We start from the raw sequence: 22384 nt of genomic DNA, 5'->3' as shown, positions 1-22384 counted from the left end.
TCTGAGAAATGTTTTAACTAGAAGTGACCAGTGGGCTGGGAATACATTTGCTTACAGCTTGCAGCGTATGTTTGTACATTCTTTAGCTATAAGATGCGCCTTTGCTTATAAGGATTTATACTGCACTGCCCACACTGCCTTGGTATATGAATTTTGTCCAGGAATTTCCTCCTTAGGTACTGGTTTATCTGTTTATTTAGCAGCTTATTTCCGTGCGGCACAGAGGCCAAAATAAGAATTTTCTGAAGATGATGTAGAGCAGACCACACAGGTCTGACTGGGTCTGAAGACAGCTTCGTGGTCTTGGCTTCTCTCCAGTATCTCCCAGCTGCTTCCTCCTGCTCCTTTGGGCTTTTCAGTTCAGTCGAAACCAGGGCTGGCTTCCTGGAGCCGCAAGCCTCGGTTCACAACTAGCCTGGGGATTTCTCCCTTATTTGATTATCCCCTCCCAAGTCACTTATTCCAGTCACTGCGGGGGGGGGGGGGGTGGGCACACTCCAGGCGCTCCTTCCAAATACAGCCACCAAATGTTGCCGTCACGTGACGACTGTGCCTCCTTCCACTCCCCCCCCCCCCCCCGAGGGTCAGGGAGTGAACCCGGGCTCTCCACGTGGCAGTGCCACGCAGCCACCAGCCCAGCTCTTTCCTGCTACTTCCATGTGTTTGCTTAGAACCAGTGAAAAATGAATTTAGGTACAAAAGTCCGCACAGTGGAGGAGAATCCTGGCAGCGTTGCTACCTGAGAGGCAAGAGGGGTGCTGGTTACCCACGCACCAGGATATAATCATAAGGATAAACTTTATTTATGGTAGAGAAGTGCATATTGCCAAACTAGAAATCCATATCACCGCCATTAACTTGTCAGTGGATAATGGCACTGAAATGGGTATTCGCTTACAAAAAAAAAAAGCCGGGACCCTTGCAAGAAATCAGTCGTCCAAGCTGTTGCACCCTTCAGGTACCTGAATATGAATGTGGCCTGTTAGGGGACCATCAAAACAGCAAGGAAGGCTGCTTAATAAAGCCGTGGAAGCAGAAATACGCAATAAGCAGCCTAATGTCCAAAATTTGAAAATTTATTATGTAGAATCAGAATATGCAATAGGCCCGACTCCAGCCGAGTTTCGCCCTCTTTCAATAGGGCTGCATCAGGGGAATTTGCATATGTAAATGTTAAATCTTCATCAGGGAGTTGTAAGTAAAACCTGTGAAAGGTACAGCATTCAGAAAATGACTCGGTGTACAGCAACACTTTCAGCGGGTTAAGTATTCAGGATCTCAGTAGTGCAAATCACTGCGATCTCTTCAGAAAACATTTTCTGATTTAACATTTACATTTACATATGCAAATTCCCCTGATGCAGCCCTATTGAAAGAGGGCGAAACTCGGCTGGAGTCGGGCCTATTGCATATTCTGATTCTACATAATAAATTTTCAAATTTTGGACATTAGGCTGCTTATTGCGTATTTCTGCTGTTAGGGGACCATGCCAGCGTCACAAGTGGAGATAATGCGGGATAATAGGTGAAGCCTTTAGCAGAATGACGTATTTTGTTTGAATGGATGCTTGTGATGAAATAATCTCAAAGTCTTTACACGTGCTATTTTCAACTGCACGTTGTGTTTGCCTCGAACAAATTCAGGGAAAAGATATATATATATTTTTTTTTTTTTTTAATTTGAACAGAAAATCCCTTTACTATGATGATTTTTTTTTTGTAATTTTATTTATTTATTTATTTAAAGTTTTTGTGTACCGACATTCGTTAAGAAAACATCACATCGGTTTCCATGTAACAACAAATGGCCAACGGGGCTTTACAATGAAACTGATAAGAGAACTGGGGAGGGGGAAACAAAGGTAATGTTGTACGAATGGATGAACGCAATAAAATGGTTAGATAAACGCAATAAAAATAATTATATACAAGTATATTATTTACAATAAAATGTTAGGGGGAGAGAGTTAAGAAGGGGGGGAAATCAGTCTTATGCTTGGGGGGCGAGGGGAGGGGGGGAAGGGTGTAGGAGAAAGGAGTGAAAAGCAGGGGGGTTCATGTGTAGGCTCGTGTAAAAAGCCAAGTCTTGAGATTTTGTCTGAATTTTTTGGAGCAGGTCTCAAGGCGTAGGTGGGTGGGCCTAGAGTTCCATAGAGAGGGGTCCAGCTAGGACTGTAGAAAGATTGATCGGTTGAACAGTAGAAAGGTTGATCGGCTAAACAAAGCTTGAAATAGAGTTCAGAACCGTTTGCGCAGGACCACGTGCTCTCAAAGAGTTTACACCTTTCGTTCCCCCGTAGATCATTATATTCAGATGCTGGTGTGCGAGCACGAATGCGTGAGAGACCTAGCCACGCGACCAGGGCGCCTGTCTCCCATTGAGAACTACCTCCCTCTTCATTATGACTTTCTGCAGTTCTCTTATTACAAAGGTAAGGCTTCATCTTCCTTCTAGGGGGGGGGGGGGCGGGGCTTGCATCATGAAGACCCGAGGGGCAGCCATGACACGCACAGCAGCGGATTTAATCCTCTGGCCGCTTCCCTCTGAAGTCATGGGTGGAAGGAGAGTTTTTTCCCCCCTCTGAAGTCGTCGCCGGTCAGGGGGAAGGCCTCCTGCGACAGCAATGCTAGCTTGCTGTCCCCTGTATATTGACGCGGTCGCTGGTGTAAGGGAATGAATCGGGTCAATGGTGACTTCTCCTCGCTATGTGGGCTGATTTTGATTTCGGCGCCTGAGGGCTTAGAGAGGGGGTCAAAAGCGTAAAATTCTCAGTTCGTGTTGTAAATCCCACAGACTGCCCGGTTATTTCATGGCAGTTCGACTATATTGCTGACTTTGTTATTCACAGGGTGATTTCCGTGACCCTTTTTTTTTTCAGTTTTTAAATCTGACTGGTTAGTCCGCAGGTAATGAAGTGGGATTTAAAATAGTGAATTTTCTATTTTTTTTTTTTTTTGTAATGGATTTTTAAAAACAATGATTATCTTTCATTATCAGAAGTCCCATAAAGCAGCTGCCTGATCCCTCCCTGTACATTTACGTGCTCTGTACAGCTAATTCTGTTTCACTCTCCTAGTGGTCATGAACTTTGAGCACTATATCTGACACCAGATTCCATTTGGAAACTGCATCCCAGCACTTCCTGTCCTGCCTCCGGTTCCCCTAGCACGCCTTCCTGTCTTTGCTGGTCTTGGGTGGGGAAGGCATGCAAGCAGCTCCCATGGAATGGTGGTACTCGCCTCCAAAACTATGCTAAGGTTGAATTAGTAGTATTGGTTGTAGTTTGCACAGCCAAGTGAATGAAATTGAAAGCTCTGTCCTCAGTATCCTGTCTTCTGGAATTTTTTTTTCCTGAGAACCTCATGGTAAGAACTATTCCAGGTTTTTTTCCTAAGGTTCATTCTCCTTTTTAGATTAACTAAGAAACAGTTTTGCCCTCTTGGGGGTCTGATTCATCAACGTCCTTTTACACGAACACAAAATAGGAGAAGAGCATTTGTGAATAAGCGCAGTTTCTAGTTAGCATGCAGAGGGTCTATGGCTGTGCAGAAGAGAGATGCAGAGCAGCCACACAGAGTTCAGGTCTTACCTTCGTGAAACACGTTAGGCTAGCTTGCAGGAGATGAGGTCTCTAAGCTGCTGTAAATGCCACCCAGGGGTCATAACTTCCAGGGAGTGCAATAGATTGGGCAGTTTCATCAATTACCATTCTATTAAGAATGACAGTGTTATGACTGACCCTCCCATGAGTTTTTTGGGGCCTGCTTTTTTGCCTGTGGGCCTAATAGAAACTGCTGAAGAACGGTATTGAGATGTGTTCATACCGTGAACTGCTAGCGGGGGGGGGATGAGAAGGAGGAGGCAGCAGGACAGAAGGTATCATCATATAACTTACTAGTTTGAAGCTGCTAGTCCCCAGCACACTTCCAGAAGCAAACCCCCTCGTCCACTTACCCTGCCTGCTGTAGACGTTGATAGTGCAGGAATGAATGGTGATGAAAATTTACAGTGTTGTCAACATATAGAATCCCTTATGCAAATGCTCCTTAATTTCACCACTGTTCCTTCCTCTTGGGCTTCCTTTAGTTAACGATTATAGGAGTGCCTTGCAGTGTGCCAAGTCCTACCTGCTGTTCCATCCTGGCGATGAAGATGTGACCGATAACGTTAGCTACTATGAACTCCTGTTACCAGAGCATGTCAGTCCAGAGGAGATCCAGCCTAGAAAGGTGAGGGAGAACGGGCCAAACGCGTTGATTTATGAAGAAAAATAACCAAGCTGTCCTTTTCTTCCTATCTAAGGGCTTTCAGAGCTCTGCTGGAGACCAGCACAGTACATTAAGAGACCAACTTTCAGAGTGATGTCATGTGGGTGCAAAGCACTTTACTTACATGAATCTACTGTCTGAAAATTCCCCTGCCTTGATGTGGCTAAGAGTCCATGTGTCCCTCCACGATGTGCCAGCCATTGTGAGAGGAAGGCATTCCCGGGTATTGGCAGAAAAGCTGGTGCAGATGAGCCACGGCAGGTTATAAAGCCAAGGTCTGCCTGCAAAGACTGCTGGTTGAAAGGACCCATGGACTTTGGACCAATGCAGATGGTTTGAGAAAGGTCCCTAAATGAACTGTTCCCTGCTAGATGCCAGTAAAATGCTGAATATACCCTGTGAAAGTTATCTGGTGAAAGTTATCTGGTTAACTTTGCTGCTCACCAGGATTTTGAATATAAAAAAAGAAAGAAAACGTAGTCTCCCAGCCACGGCCCGATCCCCCAACCCATCCTTTTCTTTAAGAAATGTAAAATAAGTGGCACTGCAAGTGGTGCCTATTCACCTTTCCCTTCGAAAAATGTGGGTACAAAATCCCACCTCCACCCCCAAAAGCTTCTCCACTGCAGAGTGGGAGGAGGAGAGGCTCCACTGAATACTAAGTGCCGGTAGCTCAGCTGGCAGTGAAGGATCCAATCATGGGTGCATTCGCTGGAGTGAAGTGAGTAAATGAATACTATGTGCCGGTAGTTCTGATAGCTGTAGTGAAGGATCCAATCATGGGTGCATTCGCTGGAGTGAAGTGAGTAAATTAATACTATGTGCCGGTAGTTCTGACAACTGTCAGTGAAGGATCCAGTCATGGGGGCATTCGCTGGAGTGAAGTGAGTAAATGAATACTATGTGCCGGTAGTTCTGACAACTGCCAGTGAAGGATCCAGTCATGGGGGCATTCGCTGGAGTGAAATGAGTAAAAGAATACTAAGTGCCGGTAGCTCTGACAGCTGTCAGTGAAGGATCCAATCATGCGTGCATTCACTGGAGTGATGTGAGTAAGGGGTAGATTTTTTAAAAAAGCGCGATCGCGTACTTTTGTGTGTGCTGGATTTTATAAGATACCGCATAGCCGCGCGTATCCTCTAAAATCCTGGATCTGCGCGCACAAGGCTGCCGATTTTGGGCAGCCTGCGCGTGCCGAGCCACGCAGCCTGCCTCCGTTCCCTCCAAGGCCGCTCCGAAATTGGAGGGCCTCGAAGGGAACTTCCTTTCGCCCTCCCCTCACCTTCCCCTCCCTTCCCCTACCTAACCCACCCCCCCGGCCCTTTCTAAACCCCCCCCTTACCTTTGTTCCTAGATTTACGCCTGCAAGAAGCAGACGTAAATCTACGCGCGCCAGCAGACTGCTGGCGTGCCGTCTTCTGACCCGGGGGCTGGTCTGGAGGCCTGGACCACGCCCCCGGGCCAGCGCCACGCCCTCCGAAATGCCGCGTCATCTGGTCCCGCCCCCCGGCATGCCCCCTTCGAAAAACCCCGGGATCTACACGCATCCCGGGGCTCTGCGCGCGCCGGCGGCCTATGGAAAATAGGCGCGCCGGCGCGCAAGGCCCTACTCGCGTAAATCCGGGCGGATTTACGCGAGCAGGGCTTTTAAAATCCGCCTGTAAATGAATACTAAGTGCCGATAGCTGTCAGCGGAGCAGGAGCCTTTCCTCTTCCCACTCTGCATTGGTGATACTTTCGGGAGTCCAAGGATAGTGGTGGATTGTAGGAATTTGCAGCCACACTGTTTTTGGAGGTAGGGGATAGGGAAATAGAGAAAATTGGCAACTCTACATGTTTTGGGTCTTTTTTACATTTGTAGAGGACCAGTTGGGAGTGCTACATTTTTTAAAAATTTCTTGGAAGCCAGGAGGGTGTGTGACTGATTAGCAGCTGCTGCTGGGCCTGGTAGATTTTATTTTAAAGCTATCCAGCAATCCAGCTCACTTTAGGAAAGCAGTTTTTATGACTAAAGTTAGCCTTGTAACTTGTTCTGGCTAGCACTGAATATCAGCACTGAATATCAGTACTGGGCAGATAAAATTAAGCCCTGGCACTACAGAAAAAGTGAAGACATCCAACTTGAACATACTTTTCTGGTTCCTTTTGTAATACTTTCTTTCCCTTAGTGCCTATGTCATTTGCGTTGTCATTTGTTTATCCATTTGAATAATGTTTGCCTTCTGACTATAAAAACAGTTGAAGCCATTGATAGGGGCAGGCAAGCCAGACTCCTGTCCAGGGCAGCAGAGGACAGAAACAAAAAGGCTTAAGCTGTGTACTGCATGGTCCTCTTCCAAACCCTCTCCTTGCCCTGGTCGTGCCCATGTGCTGCCTGAGCTGGCCAGTTGCCTCAACACGGGGATTGGCGACGGGAGCCGTGTTCCCAGCTGGAGGGAGGCGTAGAGCAGGGCCTGCCAACAGCAATCATTGCCCAGACGGTGTGCCCTGACAATGCTCCCTGATACCAGTGCAAGCTTGCTGGTTTTTCTGTAGGCTTTAATAGCAGTGGATGAGCTGTTTTTATTCTGGTGTATATATATATTGGGTATATTATCAAGGATGTCCAGATTGGCCCAGTTTTTTTATGTTTTCTGAGGTGTGTGATGCCAGACGTGCCTTGGAATAAGTAAGTGTTGGGCTGGCCTATTGGCCCTGTAATAGCCAAGATGGCTATTTGCTTTAACATGTAATCATTTAAATTAATAAAATATATCAAATACAACACATGTATTTGAGAAGAAAAAAGTGCAAAAAAACCCCCATTAAGAAATAGGTACAAGCAAAATAAGACCAACTGAATGAATCATTTGCACTATGAAGGCCACTATAACGGGAGAGAAAAAGTTATAGGACTGAGACAAGGCCCAAAATATAACATTAAAATTACAAAAGGAAATATAGAGCACCTGAACAAGATCCCCATCATGAATACACAACGTGCCCCCCCCAAAAAAAGGATAATTAGGAAACCAAAGAGGCAACATTACTTCTGGAATCCAGAAAACCCAGTAACAGGATAGGATAAAAAAAAAAGATATTTAACACCATTTAGGAAAATCACACATTTGCAAGTAGCACCCAAAGCTAATATTTCAGGTCTCATACTGAGAAATTTCTTTCTACGGTCCTGTGTTGCTTTAGATAAATCTGGAAAGATCCATAACTTTTGACCCTTAAAGAGAGCACCTCAATGCCGAAGAAACAGCCGTAGAATGTGATTTCTGTCTTGTTAAAAGGCAAATGAGACCAACTAGTCTCTTGTGAATTCCAAGATGGCTATTTGTTAAGAGCATGCAGCCTCTGATCCCTCTGCTCCACTGATGTTAAAGGTTAACATGATGGGTAATTGACATAAGGCAGAATTAACTAGGCTACATGCTCAAGAGACAGGAAAAAGGCTGATGAATTTAAAACGTAAGCAGTATCCATCCGAGTGTTACCTGACAGGTCTAAAACTAGCCAAACCATCCACACTGATTTCTAATGTGACGTCAACATGCCTGCTTTCACTTCCACCTGCTGAAAGCCTTATGCCTGTAGATGCCGTATAATGTACCTGTCTTGGAAAGTTGAATCTTCAGAAATTCCTACCACATGTCCTGTTATTCCAGGAGGCCGTAGAGTTCATGAAGCGCCACAAGCTGGAATCCGAAATGATCCAGACAGCATCCACTGACCTAGGGTTCATGTACACCGAGCCGGTAAGGAAACCATTCATGATCGGAGCAAAAAATACTTAATTACCTATAGGCAATGATTCTTTGATGAAGGAACAATTTTAAATCTGAAAACACTATTACAAAAAAATATATACAGAGAGAGAAAGAGAAAGATAGTATATGTAAATAAAATGTTGAAATATAATTGCTTTTCCAATAAAATGTGAGAACACAGAATTCATTCTTGCAGGTCACTGCTTTATATTAAGTTTTCATGTGGCTGCCCTTTCTTACAGGACTTTTGGACCAGCTATGGACTTCGTCAGGATGAAAACAGGTGAGCGTTAAATATGCGCATGTGTTGGATTCCTGAGAATTTCAGGGGCGATTTTGAGTAAAGTAACCTGGCAGCACAGTGCATGTGGCACTTTTGTGCCCGCATACCTTTAGGTAATTTAAAGAGAAAGCTATGGGTAGTTTTTCTGAGCATTTCCTAAAAGTGCCCACGTATATTGTCCCTGCTATTGGTGCACCTGGGATTCTGGGGGAGATTTTCCATGCAACTCTCTACATTGTACCCTAAACAATTTCAGGGCCTGGCTTCTAGTAATGTTGCGTGTTTTTAAAGCTTGCAACCCTGCGAAGGAGAAGTGTGCATGCAGGGTTGCAAGCTTTAAAAACACGCGCAACATTACTAGAAGCTGGTCCCTGAAATTGTTTTCAAAAGGGTTTTGCTAATAGGCTCGGTGTAAGAGGAAGCCAGTTTGAAAACGGGAGTCTGTTTTTAACGTGAAACCAGTAACACATGGGAGTTCCTTAAGAACCATTAGGGATGAGTTTCAAAAGCTTTGGAGCCCAATTTTCAGAGTTCGCAGTCTAGACATTGGAAAATGAATAGCAGGCCTGTTTTAGGATCCTAGGTTTATGTGACTTTTCAACTGATAAGTTAGGCTCCCAAGTTCAGCTAAAAATAGGCGCCTAACTTAGGTGCTCAGCTTTCGTTGAATATTGCCGTCCATGTTTCTTTTTCCCCCTTGAACATGAAGGGTTCCTTCAGGAGTCCACAGTGAGCTGACAGATGCTCCAGGCTTCACCTTAGGGAAGAAGAACACCAAGAAGTTTGACACAGAGCTAAGAGAGGGTAAGTGGTGGCCGCACATATGTTGGGATTGCTCAGGGTGTAGAGAAGCCAGCGTAGAAAAATCCTAAGATGTGAATCTGAGTCTTCCTTCTGCTGCTGGCTCTGCGTGAATTTGGGAATGCCCCTCAGCTGTCACTTGGTAAAAAGGTAGGAAGATCCAGAATAACATCCACAGAGGTAAACATTCAGCTAAGCGTTACCCAGAAATTCACTGGCACTTGCCCGGATGAGTTTGGCGCTGAATAGACCTGGATAAAGTTATCTTGGTGACTTTTGGACTTGTAGTTTTAACAACCAGACTTCCCAGATAACTTTCTCCAGATAGTGCTGACTATCAACTTTCGCAAACTAAAATTTAACCCCATCTTTTTTTTATCCATGTAAATTGTGTGCTGGTATTGAATATTGTCATCAATTTGTTTCTTTTTAAAGCTGTTATGTCTATGGACTGTGAGGTACTTGGAAAAATGCACAGTAGTAATATTTAGATTTGATAATATTTAGGTTTCCCTGTTCCAAAGCCCCCGAACCTTCTGGGAGCAGCCATGTTTAGGCCACCGTTGCCTCATATGGCATGGGATCTTATTAGTTTGGCAGGATTATAGTATTTAGAAAATAACAATTCCTGTCTCTAACATCCTGGCCAGTAAGCATCAGTTTCCCTAAAGAAAGTTCTGTACCCTGGGTGATTTCACACAGGCCATAAACCTTAGCCTGCTTATTATATTCATACTTCTGGCTAACTTACTTATCCCTGGTCAGACTTCAGGTGATATCTCTGTTCACCTCTGAAGCAGGCTTCGGGTGGACGGCTGGAGAATGTGGGCAGGGGAGGGACTTGCTTCCTGGGCTTGGTACTAGCAGAGCAGGTAGGTGGTCCTTGAAGGAGACTTGCCTCTGGCTCTGGTACTTGTGGGCTGCCTGGGCTTGCTCTTGCCCCTCACTGTCTCAGACTCCATCCTACTCTCTGCACCTGAGCAGGCACCTTGTTTCGCCGATCTCTGGGCCACACCTGTGCTTCTCCCTTCAATAGAAAGGAGTGCTGGTCTGCTTCTTACCAGCCTTTCGCTTGCCGGGTTGCTCAGGATTCGCTCTCCGGGCTTTCTCCCCGGGTTTGTGCTCTTTCTCCCTTCCTTTTTCAGGTGGTCCACTTGTCTTTCTCCTTCTTTTGGTTTCACGGTTGCTCTCCCCAGGCGGTCCGTTGCTTCATCCTCCTTTTCTCTTCCTTGCCCCCGTCTTATACTTTCCAGTTAGTAAAGATGCATGAGTTCATGCATAACCTCGTGGTGGGAGGAGGGTCTTTGCCACATTGCAGGTCTTTTCATCCTCCCCATTACTTCGGGGGGGGGGGGGGGAAGCTGTCATGTTGCAGGTCTTCTTCCCCCTCCACATTTCTTGGGGGGGGGGGGGGGGGTGAACTGCCACGTCTGTATGCCAAGCTGTCTGTCAGTGTCTGTGTTTTTCTCTGTCTCCGACTGCCCTCTCCCCCGCGGGTCTTCTGACCCATTGACTCGCCTTGGCTAATTCCTGACGCTTTCTTAGGAGCTTAAGTCACTGTCTCTCTGTCTTGTTTTGCTCCTATTGACACAGGAACATGAAAACAGGCACATCTGTAATCGACAAAACTTTTTCATTTTTCACTGAGTGCAGTTTTAAAGTTCACCTGGGTAAACGTTTTTCTTCTTTCTTGCTGTGACAGTGTCTGGGCCTGTCACCACATTGGCCTGTAAGCTTCTTGGCTATCATGATTCATAATTGGTGAATCAGTGGTAAAACATGAGATATCTCCCTACATTTCCCTTTCTTAAGTGGAATGAGCCAGCAGTGGAGCTTATCTCACTTAAGCCTAACTACCGCTACTGTGCAGGCCTCAGCTGTATGACATGTACAACCACCAATGAGGACATCTTCAACATGAGATAGGAATAATGCAACAATAATAATAGTCATAATATTTATAAGGAATCCTAATAGTAATAATAGAATGGGAGAAATGTAATAAGGAAATAGACAGTAAAATAGTGAATAAAATCATCATTATAATGAGGAAAAGCATAGTCATAATGAAGAAAAATAAATGGGGAATAGTAACAGGAAATATATATATTTTTTAAATTTTTATTTAAGCATGTTTATATACCGAGTTCCGTTGGGAACATCACCTCGGTTTACAGGTAACTTAATGCTGCAAAAAGCTTTACAATAAAACAGATAACCTAATGTAGCAACAGGATAAAAATATAACAGTAAAATAAATAACTGTGTAGAAAGGGTGTATATTAAAGGTATGGGGGGGGGGGATGGCGAATAGCATTATACAAACATAAATGAGTTGCCATGGCCTGGGGGATATGTGCAGGAAGATAATCATATTCAGGAAAGGAATAAGGTCAATGTACATAAGATAAGTGCAGATGACTGCTTATTGGTCCGTCAACAATATTTATTGTATTATTCTGAATTGGCAACTCCACATGTATATATACAGAATTTTAGATGAGAGGTCCCCCGACATGGACCCCATGTTTTGCCAGTCCGGCTGCGTCGGTCGGGACAATTTTTTATACCACCAACCTGTAAAGACAGGGGGTCCTGCCATGTTGCAGGTCTTTTTCCCCTTCCCCATTTCTTCAGGGGGAGAACTGCCACGTCTGTATGCCAAGCTGTCTGCCAGTGTCCGTATTTTTCTCCATCTCCAACTACCCCCTCCCCCGGGGGTCTTTTGACCTACCTTGGCTCATTCCTGACACTTGCTTAGGAGCTTAAGTCACTGTTTCTCTGTCTGCTTTGCTCCTGTTGATACAGGAACATGTAAACAAGCAGATCTGGTACGGTATCCTTCAGTGTAACAGGACAACATTTCTTCATTTTCCACTGAGACAGAGCAGTTTTAAAGTTCACCTGTTCTTCTTTCTAGCTGTGACGTGTCTGGGCCTGTCACTGCATTGGCCTGTAAGTTTCTTGCCTATTATGATTCATAATTGGTGAATCAGTGGTAAAACATGAGATATCTCCCTACAAAATCTTTATGAAAGTGAAGGTAAATCTTACCTTGTAGGTAAGCAGGTAAGAGTCCGTTTGCTGTGTGCCAGTCTGGATAAGCTGGAGTACGGTAGGTCAGAAATCGGACAGCACCGGCTGCTACTAAGGTCAGAAATTGGACAGCACCGTTGCTGCTCTGCTTCCTGTCATGCATCTTGGGTATCCTTTGGCTTGATGGATCTGCTGAGGCAAGGAAAAGGATGTTGACACCTCTGCTGGTAGAGCTGAGCCTCTGTGCACTCCTGGATATTAATTTTCTTTAATTTAAAGACATGTCACGTTTTGTGGCAGGGTATATCCTTGCAGTGTAGACAGGAATAACTGTGCAGAATGGATGGGCTGGTGGCTGCTTTTAGCCATTACTTACTACATTACTTTGTGATCAGAATACTTTCTTGTTGGGCAGAGAGGACTTTTTTTTTCTCACTGCTAAAAACGTAACTGCTGACCTGTGAGAAATAATGCACGGTGAGCTTCTCCATACATGTAATCCCCCTCACACAGGTAAGCATGTGCCACACCCCGCACACGCTGCCCCCAGAACTTGGAACTGGCCCTGAAAGTTCTGTTGCTCTAGACTTGATTCTGGAAGATTCTTTACCTATAACTTATTGCAGGGTCCTTCTCCCCTTGTTGGGTCTCTGAGGTACAGATATTTTTGTTCAAGAAACTAATATCATCATGAGACTAACCCCAGTGAGTCTCATCTCACCGGCTGTGTCTTACATTTCAGGCTACACCGAAGTTTCGGGACTTAAAACACCTGGGTGTAGTGTGTGGATTATCTGTGGCTCGACACAGGCAGCAACGAAAGGGCATTTCATCAAGTGTAACGAAAATAAATAGATGAATTAAAAATAAAATGAAATAGCACGTCTTTTTTTTTTTTGCCCACCGATTTAATTTCCTGTGATGTCTGTGAAGGAAAATACCCCCACTGAAAAAAATATCACAAAGCAAGCCTCCTGCAAAAAAAAGCACCTGATCCTTAAATTGAGCGCTCATGGTCAAAATCGTTTGCGACCCAAAATCCAATCAATTTTATTTGCCAGAGTCAGCAAATAACATTTTTGCTGGAAATATTTAGAAATCCGCAAGCCATCAACCCTGAAGTCAAATTAATAATTGTCTCCCCCCCAAACCCACCCTATGTTAAAGAAAGGGAGAAAAGATTTTAGATGTGAGTTATCTGCATATACCTGGATCTAGAGTGGGTTTTTTTGGGGGGGGTCTAGCTGTGTGGTGTGGGAAGATTATCACTCAAGTTTCTTGGCAGCAAACGGACCTTTGTCCCTGGAGGGGTAAATTTCCTCTCTTACATTGATGCGTGTACCCTGTTCTCACCTCTCGGTCTCTGGGTTTTCCAGGAGGCCCCTTGCTGTTCGACAACGTGAAATTTGTCTATAATTCCAAACAGCTGAACGGCACGCAGCGTGTCCTTCTGGATAACGTCATCTCTGAGGGAGAGTGCCAAGAGCTCCAGCGAATCGCCAAAGTGAGTGCACAGAGCCAGAGAAGTCCAACGACAGGGGGGGGGCACGTCCCTTTATATAAAGGGATTCCCTGCCTGCACTCCGGGAGCACAGGTTATCAGGAGATGTGGGTTCAGTCCCGATCCTGCAACTCTCATCACAGTGAGGTTTTGTCCCTCATCACTGCAGGTGCTGCAGCTGATTCCCTCTCACTGTAGCCCTAGCATGAAATAGGCATGTTCATTTGTTTAAAACGAAACTGCAAAATGTGACAAATATGGCTAATTTGTTTTATTCGGGGGCCCAGTAACGAATCGGGGGCCCCCGAATGAAACTAATCTTATTCGTTCATTTTGTTTTAAACTAATGATTTGGGCCTAGGTCTAGGTCCGATGCTGGGGCCTCACTTAGGGCATAGGCCAAGGCTCTAAGTAGGGGTGTCGGGACCCGGCCTCTGGCTTAGGCCTCGGCCCCCATGTCAGGACCTGGCCTCCAGGTCGGGTCAGGCCTGGGTCCAGGCCGAGGCTCTGGCATCGGGACCCGGCCTCCGGGCCTGGGTCCGGGCTGAGGCTTAGGCTGAAGTCCCAGCATCGGGACCTGGCCTCTGGGTCGGGTCGTGGCATTGGGCCTGGGTCCGGGGCCGAGGCCCTGGCGTCAGGACCCAACCGCTGGGTCAGGCTGAAGCCTCAACCTTAAGTAGGCCGAGGTTGCAGTGACCTACTGTGCCCTCAGCCTACTCAAGGCCAAGGCTTCGGCCTGGGCCTAGGCCAAAGCTGGCAGGCAGAAGGTCCTGGAAGGCCTGGTATTCATTTTTTTTTGTTTTAATTGTTTTTTGTTTTTTCTCACAAATGAAATCAAATCAAACAACCATTCGTGGGGGAAAAAAAAACCCTCCCCAAAACGAACCGAAAACAAAAACAAATTTTTTTCTCCTAGCACTAAAGAACAGGTTACTAGCTCACTATAGCATATTATACATTGCACTATTTCCAGGTTTCCACGCATGCTGTGGCAGTGGATCTGCTCTGCATGGCACTAAAATACAGGTTACTTTCTCACTATAGCACACTATCCATAGCACTATTGCCATGGTTATGTGTGTGCGCCCTGGCAGTGGATCTGCTCTGCATGGCACCAGAATACAGGTTACTCTCCCCCTGAGGCACTCTGATGCACTAGCACTAGTGCAAGAGCCTCGCTTTCCAGCTGGGATCTCCACATTGGAACTTCCAGCCTCCTGCTCCAAATCAGCCTCTGAGGCCCGAGTGAAAGGAGGAGCTCCTGTGCAGCTGAGGTGGTTAGGAGGTTCTGATTGAATTTCGCCGTGCCACTCATGTGCCTGCTCTTGTTTACCTCGTCCTGTCACATGAGACTGTAATGCATGGCGATGGAGGTCAGAGCAGCAGACGTCGGCCCTCCCATTGCGTGCCACGCTTTTCCACCTGCCACCCTTCCACTCACTTTTCATGCATTTATCTCTCCCCGCCCCCAACCCTCGCTTTGCCGCCCGCCTCCTCCCAGACAAGATGCCCTGCCTCTTCCACCCCATAGAATCAGCAGAAGGGCTGATCATCAGCCCCCCTGGGTCCGCCCGGCCCAGCATCCTGTCCCCAAGCAGTGGGTGCCCGTAGGAACTGTATGAGAAACGGGGGTACTTCGTCCCCATCCACACCCTTCCAGCCCTCGAGGCAGAGAAGAACGGCGATGGATAATTCCAGATTCGTTGGCTTTTTACGTGAATGTATTTGCTCCAGAAGCTGCCTTGCTTATTGCTCTGCCTTCTGCATTTTTTTTTTTTTTTTGCTCTTTGTAGTCCATCATGCTGGCCGGGGACGGATACAGAGGGAAGACCTCCCCACACACTCCCAATGAGCAGTTTGAGGGTGCAACTGTCCTGAAGGCCCTCAAGGTACAGTATTTGCCTCGTGTCTTAGGCCGAGGTCACCTCGTGGACTTTGTCCTCGTCCAGCAGGGCTGACTGCCCCCCTAATGCCTCGGAGTCCGGAGCCTTCCGCGACCCTCCCTGATCACATCCCACCTCCACTTTTGTGCTGTGACTATAAACTCTCCAATCTTCAGATGGTGCCAGGCACAGAACCTCTTGTCTTACAAGGCATTGAGGGGTTTTGGTCGCCTGTCTTGATTGGCGGCACTTTCTGGTTGGTTGGGCTAATTTCCTACTCCCTGTTTTCCTGCCGTCCTAGTCCATCTCTTTTTCTCTCTCTGCAGTACGGCTACGAGGGCCGGGTCCTGTTGAGAAGTGCCCTCCTGTTTTACGACGTGAGCGAGAAAGCACGGAGGATCGTAGAATCGTATTTCCAGCTGAACTCCACCCTGTACTTCTCCTACACTCACTTGGTGTGCAGGACAGCCATGCACGGTAATTGCATGCCGCATGGACACGAGGTTTCCTCTGATGCAGAACCGAGGGGATGCTCAGACGGATAAGAGAAAAGAGCAGCCATTTGCCCGCAGCTTGCAAACAGGGCAGTACCGCTGTCCAGGACCGTGCACGTCTGTTATTAGTGGTATTAAATTCAGTTTGTGCAGGGCTTTGCTCTGTACTGAATGCCAGAATGCCGATAGTGTAATAGTTCAGAAGGATAATGGTGGTGAGGCAGAAAACCTTGCACAGGACACTCCAGCCGTAGCTTGGGCTGTGAGGTTTAAAGCAATGATCTTATTTAATATTGTGAAAGGTCCCGCGTCCAGCTGTAAGCACAAAGCCACAGTCCTGGCTGTAGGTTCAAGTCATTAAGGAGTAAAGAGACTGTTATTACTCCCGAGAGAGAGGAATATTTAGGGAGAGGATTAATCCTTGCTAAGCACTCTTCTGCCTGGTTCTTTGTGGTGATAAGCATGCTAGAAGAAAGACTGAGGTCTGTAGCCCCAGGGGAGGAGGTGGTGGGCTGGTATGAGGTGAGATCTGAGTTCTGTTGCGATAGCACTTCCTTTTTTTTTTTTTCCCTCTTGTCACTTCCCAGGCCAACAGGAAAACAGGAATGACCTGAGTCACCCAATCCATGCTGATAACTGTTTGCTGGATCCAGAAGCTAATGAGTGCTGGAAGGAACCTCCAGCCTACATTTCCCGGGATTACAGGTGGGACACTGTGGCCTACACCTTCTGGGATTACAGGTGGGATACTGCGGCCCACACTGACAGGAATTACAGCTGGGAGACTGCGGCCTACGCCAACAGAGATTATAGGTGGGATGCTGTGGTCTATGGTCTACATTTCCCAGAATTACAGGAGGGAAACTGCAGCCTACACTGACAGGAATTACAGGCAGGACACTGTGGCCTACACTAACAGATGATATAGGTGGGATGCTCTGGTCTATGGCCTACACCTACCGGGATTACAGGTGGGATGCTGTGGTTTATACTGACAGGAATTACAGCTGGGAGGCTGTGGCCTACACTAACAGAGATTATATGTGGGATGCTCTGGTCTATGGCCTACATACTTGTATACCGTTATTACAGGTGGGATGCTGTGGTTTATACTGACAGGAATTACAGGTGGAATGCTGTGGCATACGCCTACCTGGATTGAAGGTGGGATGCTATAGCCTAACATTTACTGGGATTACAGGTAGAATATGCCTGGCCACCATGCAGTTAATCCTCCAGAAATGACATTTTTCAGAAGCGGGTAATGCTGTAATGCATCGCTGAACTCCTGCTATCAAGGGCATAACAGGTGCAGTCACATTCTCTGTAATCGTGGGATATTCTTCCATGCTCAAAGCCTTTATCTGCCTTCCAACCTTGGCACAGGGTCTGGCCAGGTGTGCTAGACCTAGTGAGAAGGGAGCCAGCAGCTCTTATTATGCACAAGCTGGAAAACCTCAGAGAAAATTACTTTTTTTTTTTGGTAAAAGTAAATTATTTTTTCCTTAGCTGGCTTTTGGGTGACTGACATGGAGATGCTGCTTTTAAGATTTGCTTATGTGGTAAATCCATGGTTGCAGCCTCCTTCAGATAATATGGATTTGTTTAGTTTAGTGATCTTCACTATTTTTCACTTTGGCTCAATGTGAGAGCCAGAACCATCGTTGGACAAAGTGACCTTTGCCCTGGGCAAGGGGGGCATCCCCTCCTCCAACGATGCGGCTGGCCTGGGTGGGGCTGGTGGGTTTTCCCCCGCTGATAATGCAGCCGGCCTGGCATCTCGTATTAACTAAACAAAGTCAGCTCCCCCAATCCCTCTTCCGCCAGCCGCTCTCCCCCTCACATTGTTCCTCAGCACCTTGCCAGCCAGTCTCATTGTCCACCTGCGTCTTCCACCAACCAGTCTTCACCGTCCTACCCCCCCCCCCCCCCTTGAAGCTGGCTCCCCCCTTAGCCCTCCTTATTTGTTAGTTTCCTCTTTCACTTCCAGAGGCTCGCGGCCGGCGCCAACCGGGATAGTTCTCGGGGGGAGTTTTAGCCGTGCACTGCCCGAACTCCCACGCAGTTCTCACGGTCTTGCGAGAACGGGCGTGGGGGATTGGGCACTGCCTGGCTCCAACTCAAAAGAACCAGAAGAAAACAAAGCAGCTGTTCCAGAGACAGAAGGTGTGCTTTCAGCGACTGGGGTCAGGGGGCCGTGCCTAGGGTCTATGGGAGCTGCCACTGGTCCCCACGCCTTACAAGAGAGAACACTGGTTAAGTCCCTTGCGGGATGAAGCTCTCAGGTTCTTCCTTTACATAAAATACAGCTCATATTGGAGTTCATTCTCCAGTTGAAGCATGCCCCCTTGTGGTGTTCTCCCTGCATTTCTTCTAGTCTCTCATTCATCTGTAAAGACTGGATGTAAGACTGGGAAAATCTATAAGGAATACAACCTCTAGAGTGAAAAGTCCCCACACGCAATGTCAAAAAAATTCACATTTTCGTGCTAAAACCAATGACACTTTGACCTAATTTCAGATTGCACACTATTCAAGCATGACTCATCTCTGTTATGCATCAACTGGTTTAGTCATACATCTTATATCTTGTTAGATGCAGTCAAAGTTGTATCTTTTTTTTTTCTGTTAATGCAAATAAAACAGTGCACACTTCTCATAAAACTCCTCTTCTGTGCTTCTCGGGGACATGCACTAAGAAGCACAGAAGATTTTTATTAGGGACAAAAAAAGGATACAACTATGGTTGCATCTAACAAAAAAAGGATATAAGATGTATGATTAGACCAGTTGATGCATAACATATTCATGAGTCATGCATGCATAGTGTGCAGTCCATGTGTTTGAAATGAGGTCACAATAATATCTTATCAAAGTGTAATTGGTTTCAGCAAGAAAGAGATTGGGAAAATAGACATCCGCCCTGTATGCAGCACTTCCTCCTGTGATAAATCACCAGCATGCCGAAGAACTCTCAAATGATCTGGATTTGTGCGGCATCTTCCATCCAAACAAGATTTCCAACACACCCGCCACAGCATGCCAGCAGCATGGGTTCAGCCACCACGGAGATACAAAGACGGGGACGTGTTGTTTGGTGCCAGTGATGCATGACAGCTTCCACAGGGGGGGGGGTAATAAGCAGTGCAGAGAGACTTGCCGCAGGGTAACCGAGGAAGGCGGTGCGAGAGCTGCATTTCAACTTCGGAGATCTCCCAGTTTGGAGTTTTCTGCTGTGGTCACCAGGACACAGCCCCTTCCCCTTTCTGTACTTCGGCTTAATGGGGTGTAATTGCGCTAACATATTAGTAATGCCTTATACACACGCAGGAATTGATGTACTCCCAGGTGAGCCTTGCAGGCTTCTGTGCAACGCACTTTTGTTGACAAGTTTGCACCACCTTTGGTGGTGTTACCGTTCCCAAAAGTAACCAGCGTTTAGGCAAAAAAGGTTTTGAGCAGCAAATGATTTCCTCTTCCTAGAAAAGGTAGTTCGGAAAGGGATGTTGTGGGATTTTTTTTTAACACAAATGGTGGTGCCATCAGGCTGGGCCGTTTTCTTCCTTTTTGATAGACTCTGGTATTACTGTCTTCATTATTATGGGAATCTGACATCATTTGATAGGCACACAGCCAGGAGTATACTTTGAGAGAGACTTTTGTGAGCAAAAGAGATCCTGTAAACACTTGACGATGAATGTTCCGAGAATGCTGACTGTGTGTCCATTCTGGCGATGAATGTCCCGAGAATGCTGACCATGTGTCCATTCTGACGATGAATGTCCCGAGAATGCTGACCGTGTGTCCATTCTGTTGCAGTGCCCTGCTGTATCTCAATGGAGACTTTGAAGGAGGCGAGTTTATATTCACAGAAATGGATGCCAAAACAGTCACAGTAAGTAACCATTCTGGGAAAAGGTGGGCACTGGATGCCGGCTTACACTGATAGCACCTGCATTGCCCAAAGATAAATGTTATTCTGCTTGATTGATTTTTTTTTTTATGTCTTCAGAAGCAGTTAATTTGCAACCCACACTTTATTACCCAAATCTGGGACCTTTTACGTTTCTGAACCTGTGTCCATGCTTGTCTTATAGACCCAGGTTACCTCGGTCAGTGTTTGCTGCTTCACATAACAAAGTTCTTTTTCATATGATGTTCAGGCATTTTGCTGCCTGAGCTTCCTATTGGGATAGATTAACTTCAAGAAACCAAATAAAAAAAAAAGCATGAGGATGGTCGACCAAGCAAGTTGCTTGGTTTTGTTTTTTTTTTTGGCCATTCAAAAATGCTGTATGCATCCTGTACTGTCTCATGCGTCTTGTATTATTACCTAGATGTAGGTTCGATGTATCAAGAAAAATCACCTTCAACTGATCTTGAGTATGTGGATTGGAAAGATGAGTTCTGGTGAGGGTGACCAGCTGGTTACCCACTGCATGCATGAACTTGTATCTCTGATTTCCCTAGGAAAAGCAGGACTGGGAGTCCTGAAACCAAGACTAGACGTGCCTTGTTGTATTAAACTAGAAACCAGCTGGTGACCCTCATGATTATTTATTATTTATTTATTATTTATTTAAGGCTTTTCTATACCGGCATTCATGATACATGATTAAAGCCTTGTCAGCAATATCTCCTGTTTTCGCAGCATTATCTTCAGAGGGCTGGGTGGTATGATTATTATGTATGTAAGCCCGCTTTTGCCAGGGGTCACCTTCCCAGCCCTGGGGAGCAATAGTACGGCTCAACTAGGGAGGGAGAAATTTCAGCCTCTCCAGGCTTGGGGGCAGGTTCATCTGCAAGGCCCAGTTTGGGCTGGGAATAACCTCCTGAAAAAAAAAACCCACTCCCCAGATCATAATTGTGCTCCAAAATACAGATAGATTACCTTAAAAACTAAGCAGTTCAAAAACAGAAACATTCAGGTGAATTTACAGTCCATCTGTGGTAGGCAGATTAGAAAACATTGGTCAAGTCACAAAAAACACAGTCCCGTATCTTCTAGCCCACAAATCCCACCACTGTTACTCTTCCTCTTTATTCTCCCAGGTCCAGACTAAATGTCACAGTCTGTCTCAAAACTTCTCAGAAAGTCTTTTATCCCATTTTTCTATACCAGAGCTCCTTCACCAAGTTCTCATCTCAAAAGCCAAATTCTCACACAGCGCATGACTGGGCCCCAGGTAACTCATTCTTTCAGCAGGCAGAACTAGAACTTCATACAGGCACTACTATCCCTTGGATCCTGGTGAACTCCAGCTTCTCACTTTTACTCCACTCTTCCCAGCCTTCCTTAGACTTGTTCTCTAATCCTCAGTCACCTTGATCCCAGACCCTTTTCCCAGTCTGGATCTCTCCCTGAGGGCCTTTTGGTTGCATCCCAGCTTCTTCTCACCTCTCTCTCTCTCTCTCTCGCTCTCAATACTTACGACACCACAGTAGGTAGCACCTGCTGCTTCTTGAGTCACCCAGAAGTCTTGCACCCCTGCAGAGACTCCTTTTCCTGAGACCCACTTCCTCAGCGACCAGCCTCTAATCTTTGCAGAACCTTCCCTATACTTTCCTCCGCTTCCACGTAGTGGCTGGATTGTCCTATCACTCACTCTTCACTCCTTGCATTCCATATGAACCCCCAAAGATGGAAAGACCTACATTTTATATATAGGCTACATTCCCTTAATAAAGTCTGCTGCCAATGCGCCATCTAGTGGCCGGTAGTGCCATATGTACAGGATTCATTCCCCAGGAAAGATTATAAATCCATTCTGAACATACAGGCCGATACAGTACAGTGCGCTCCGGCGGAGCTCACTGTTAGCCCGCGTTTGACGCACTATTTTTACCCCTTATACAGTAATAGCGCGTGGAAAACGCACGGCCAGCCCCCCAAAACTAATAGCGCCTGCAACATGCAAATGCATGTTGATGGCCCTATTAATTATTCCCGCGCTAGTGTCCCTAGCACCTCCTTTTACCGTGGGCCCTCATTTGCATGTTGTTCCCTCCTGAATCGCGTGCACAGTTGAGTGGCCTGCACGCGCGTCGGGCTCTCCCGCGACTTTTACTGAATTGGCCTGATTATGAATTCCACATTCAAAAAGATTTGTCTGGCTAAGTTCTGATTATATATCTTGGCCTCCCCCCTCCCCCCCCCTGCATGTTTAAGACCGAACTGGCTATAAAAAGAAGCAGGACTGGAGTGTTCTGGAGTGGGGTTTAAACTTAGCCTATAGTGGAGGGCACGTTTAAAGATATCTGGTTAATTTAACCCAGATAATTGTAAACCTAACCGGCCATATTCAACATATATCTGGCAGTTTATTAAGGAAAAAACCCCTCATAGGCAGGCAGGCCCGATC

General features: G+C 46.2%; 1 protein-coding gene across 1 annotated transcript in view; it reads left to right on the top strand.

Annotated features, from left to right (window-relative positions):
• Positions 1–22384, top strand: part of P3H2 (prolyl 3-hydroxylase 2) — a 191913-nt gene that overhangs the window by 165213 nt on the left and 4316 nt on the right. The window contains 10 exon segments of the mRNA XM_029615954.1: positions 2301–2432; positions 4088–4230; positions 7923–8012; positions 8267–8307; positions 9017–9111; positions 13521–13648; positions 15439–15534; positions 15855–16005; positions 16610–16727; positions 19842–19917. Of these exon segments, the coding sequence (XP_029471814.1) occupies positions 2301–2432; positions 4088–4230; positions 7923–8012; positions 8267–8307; positions 9017–9111; positions 13521–13648; positions 15439–15534; positions 15855–16005; positions 16610–16727; positions 19842–19917 (1070 nt within the window).

Source organism: Rhinatrema bivittatum, chromosome 9 (assembly GCF_901001135.1).
Source record: "Rhinatrema bivittatum chromosome 9, aRhiBiv1.1, whole genome shotgun sequence".
Classification (NCBI taxonomy): domain Eukaryota; kingdom Metazoa; phylum Chordata; class Amphibia; order Gymnophiona; family Rhinatrematidae; genus Rhinatrema; species Rhinatrema bivittatum.
The sequence above is the reverse complement of the archived record's forward strand: the minus strand, read 5'-3'. Positions and strand labels throughout refer to the sequence as shown.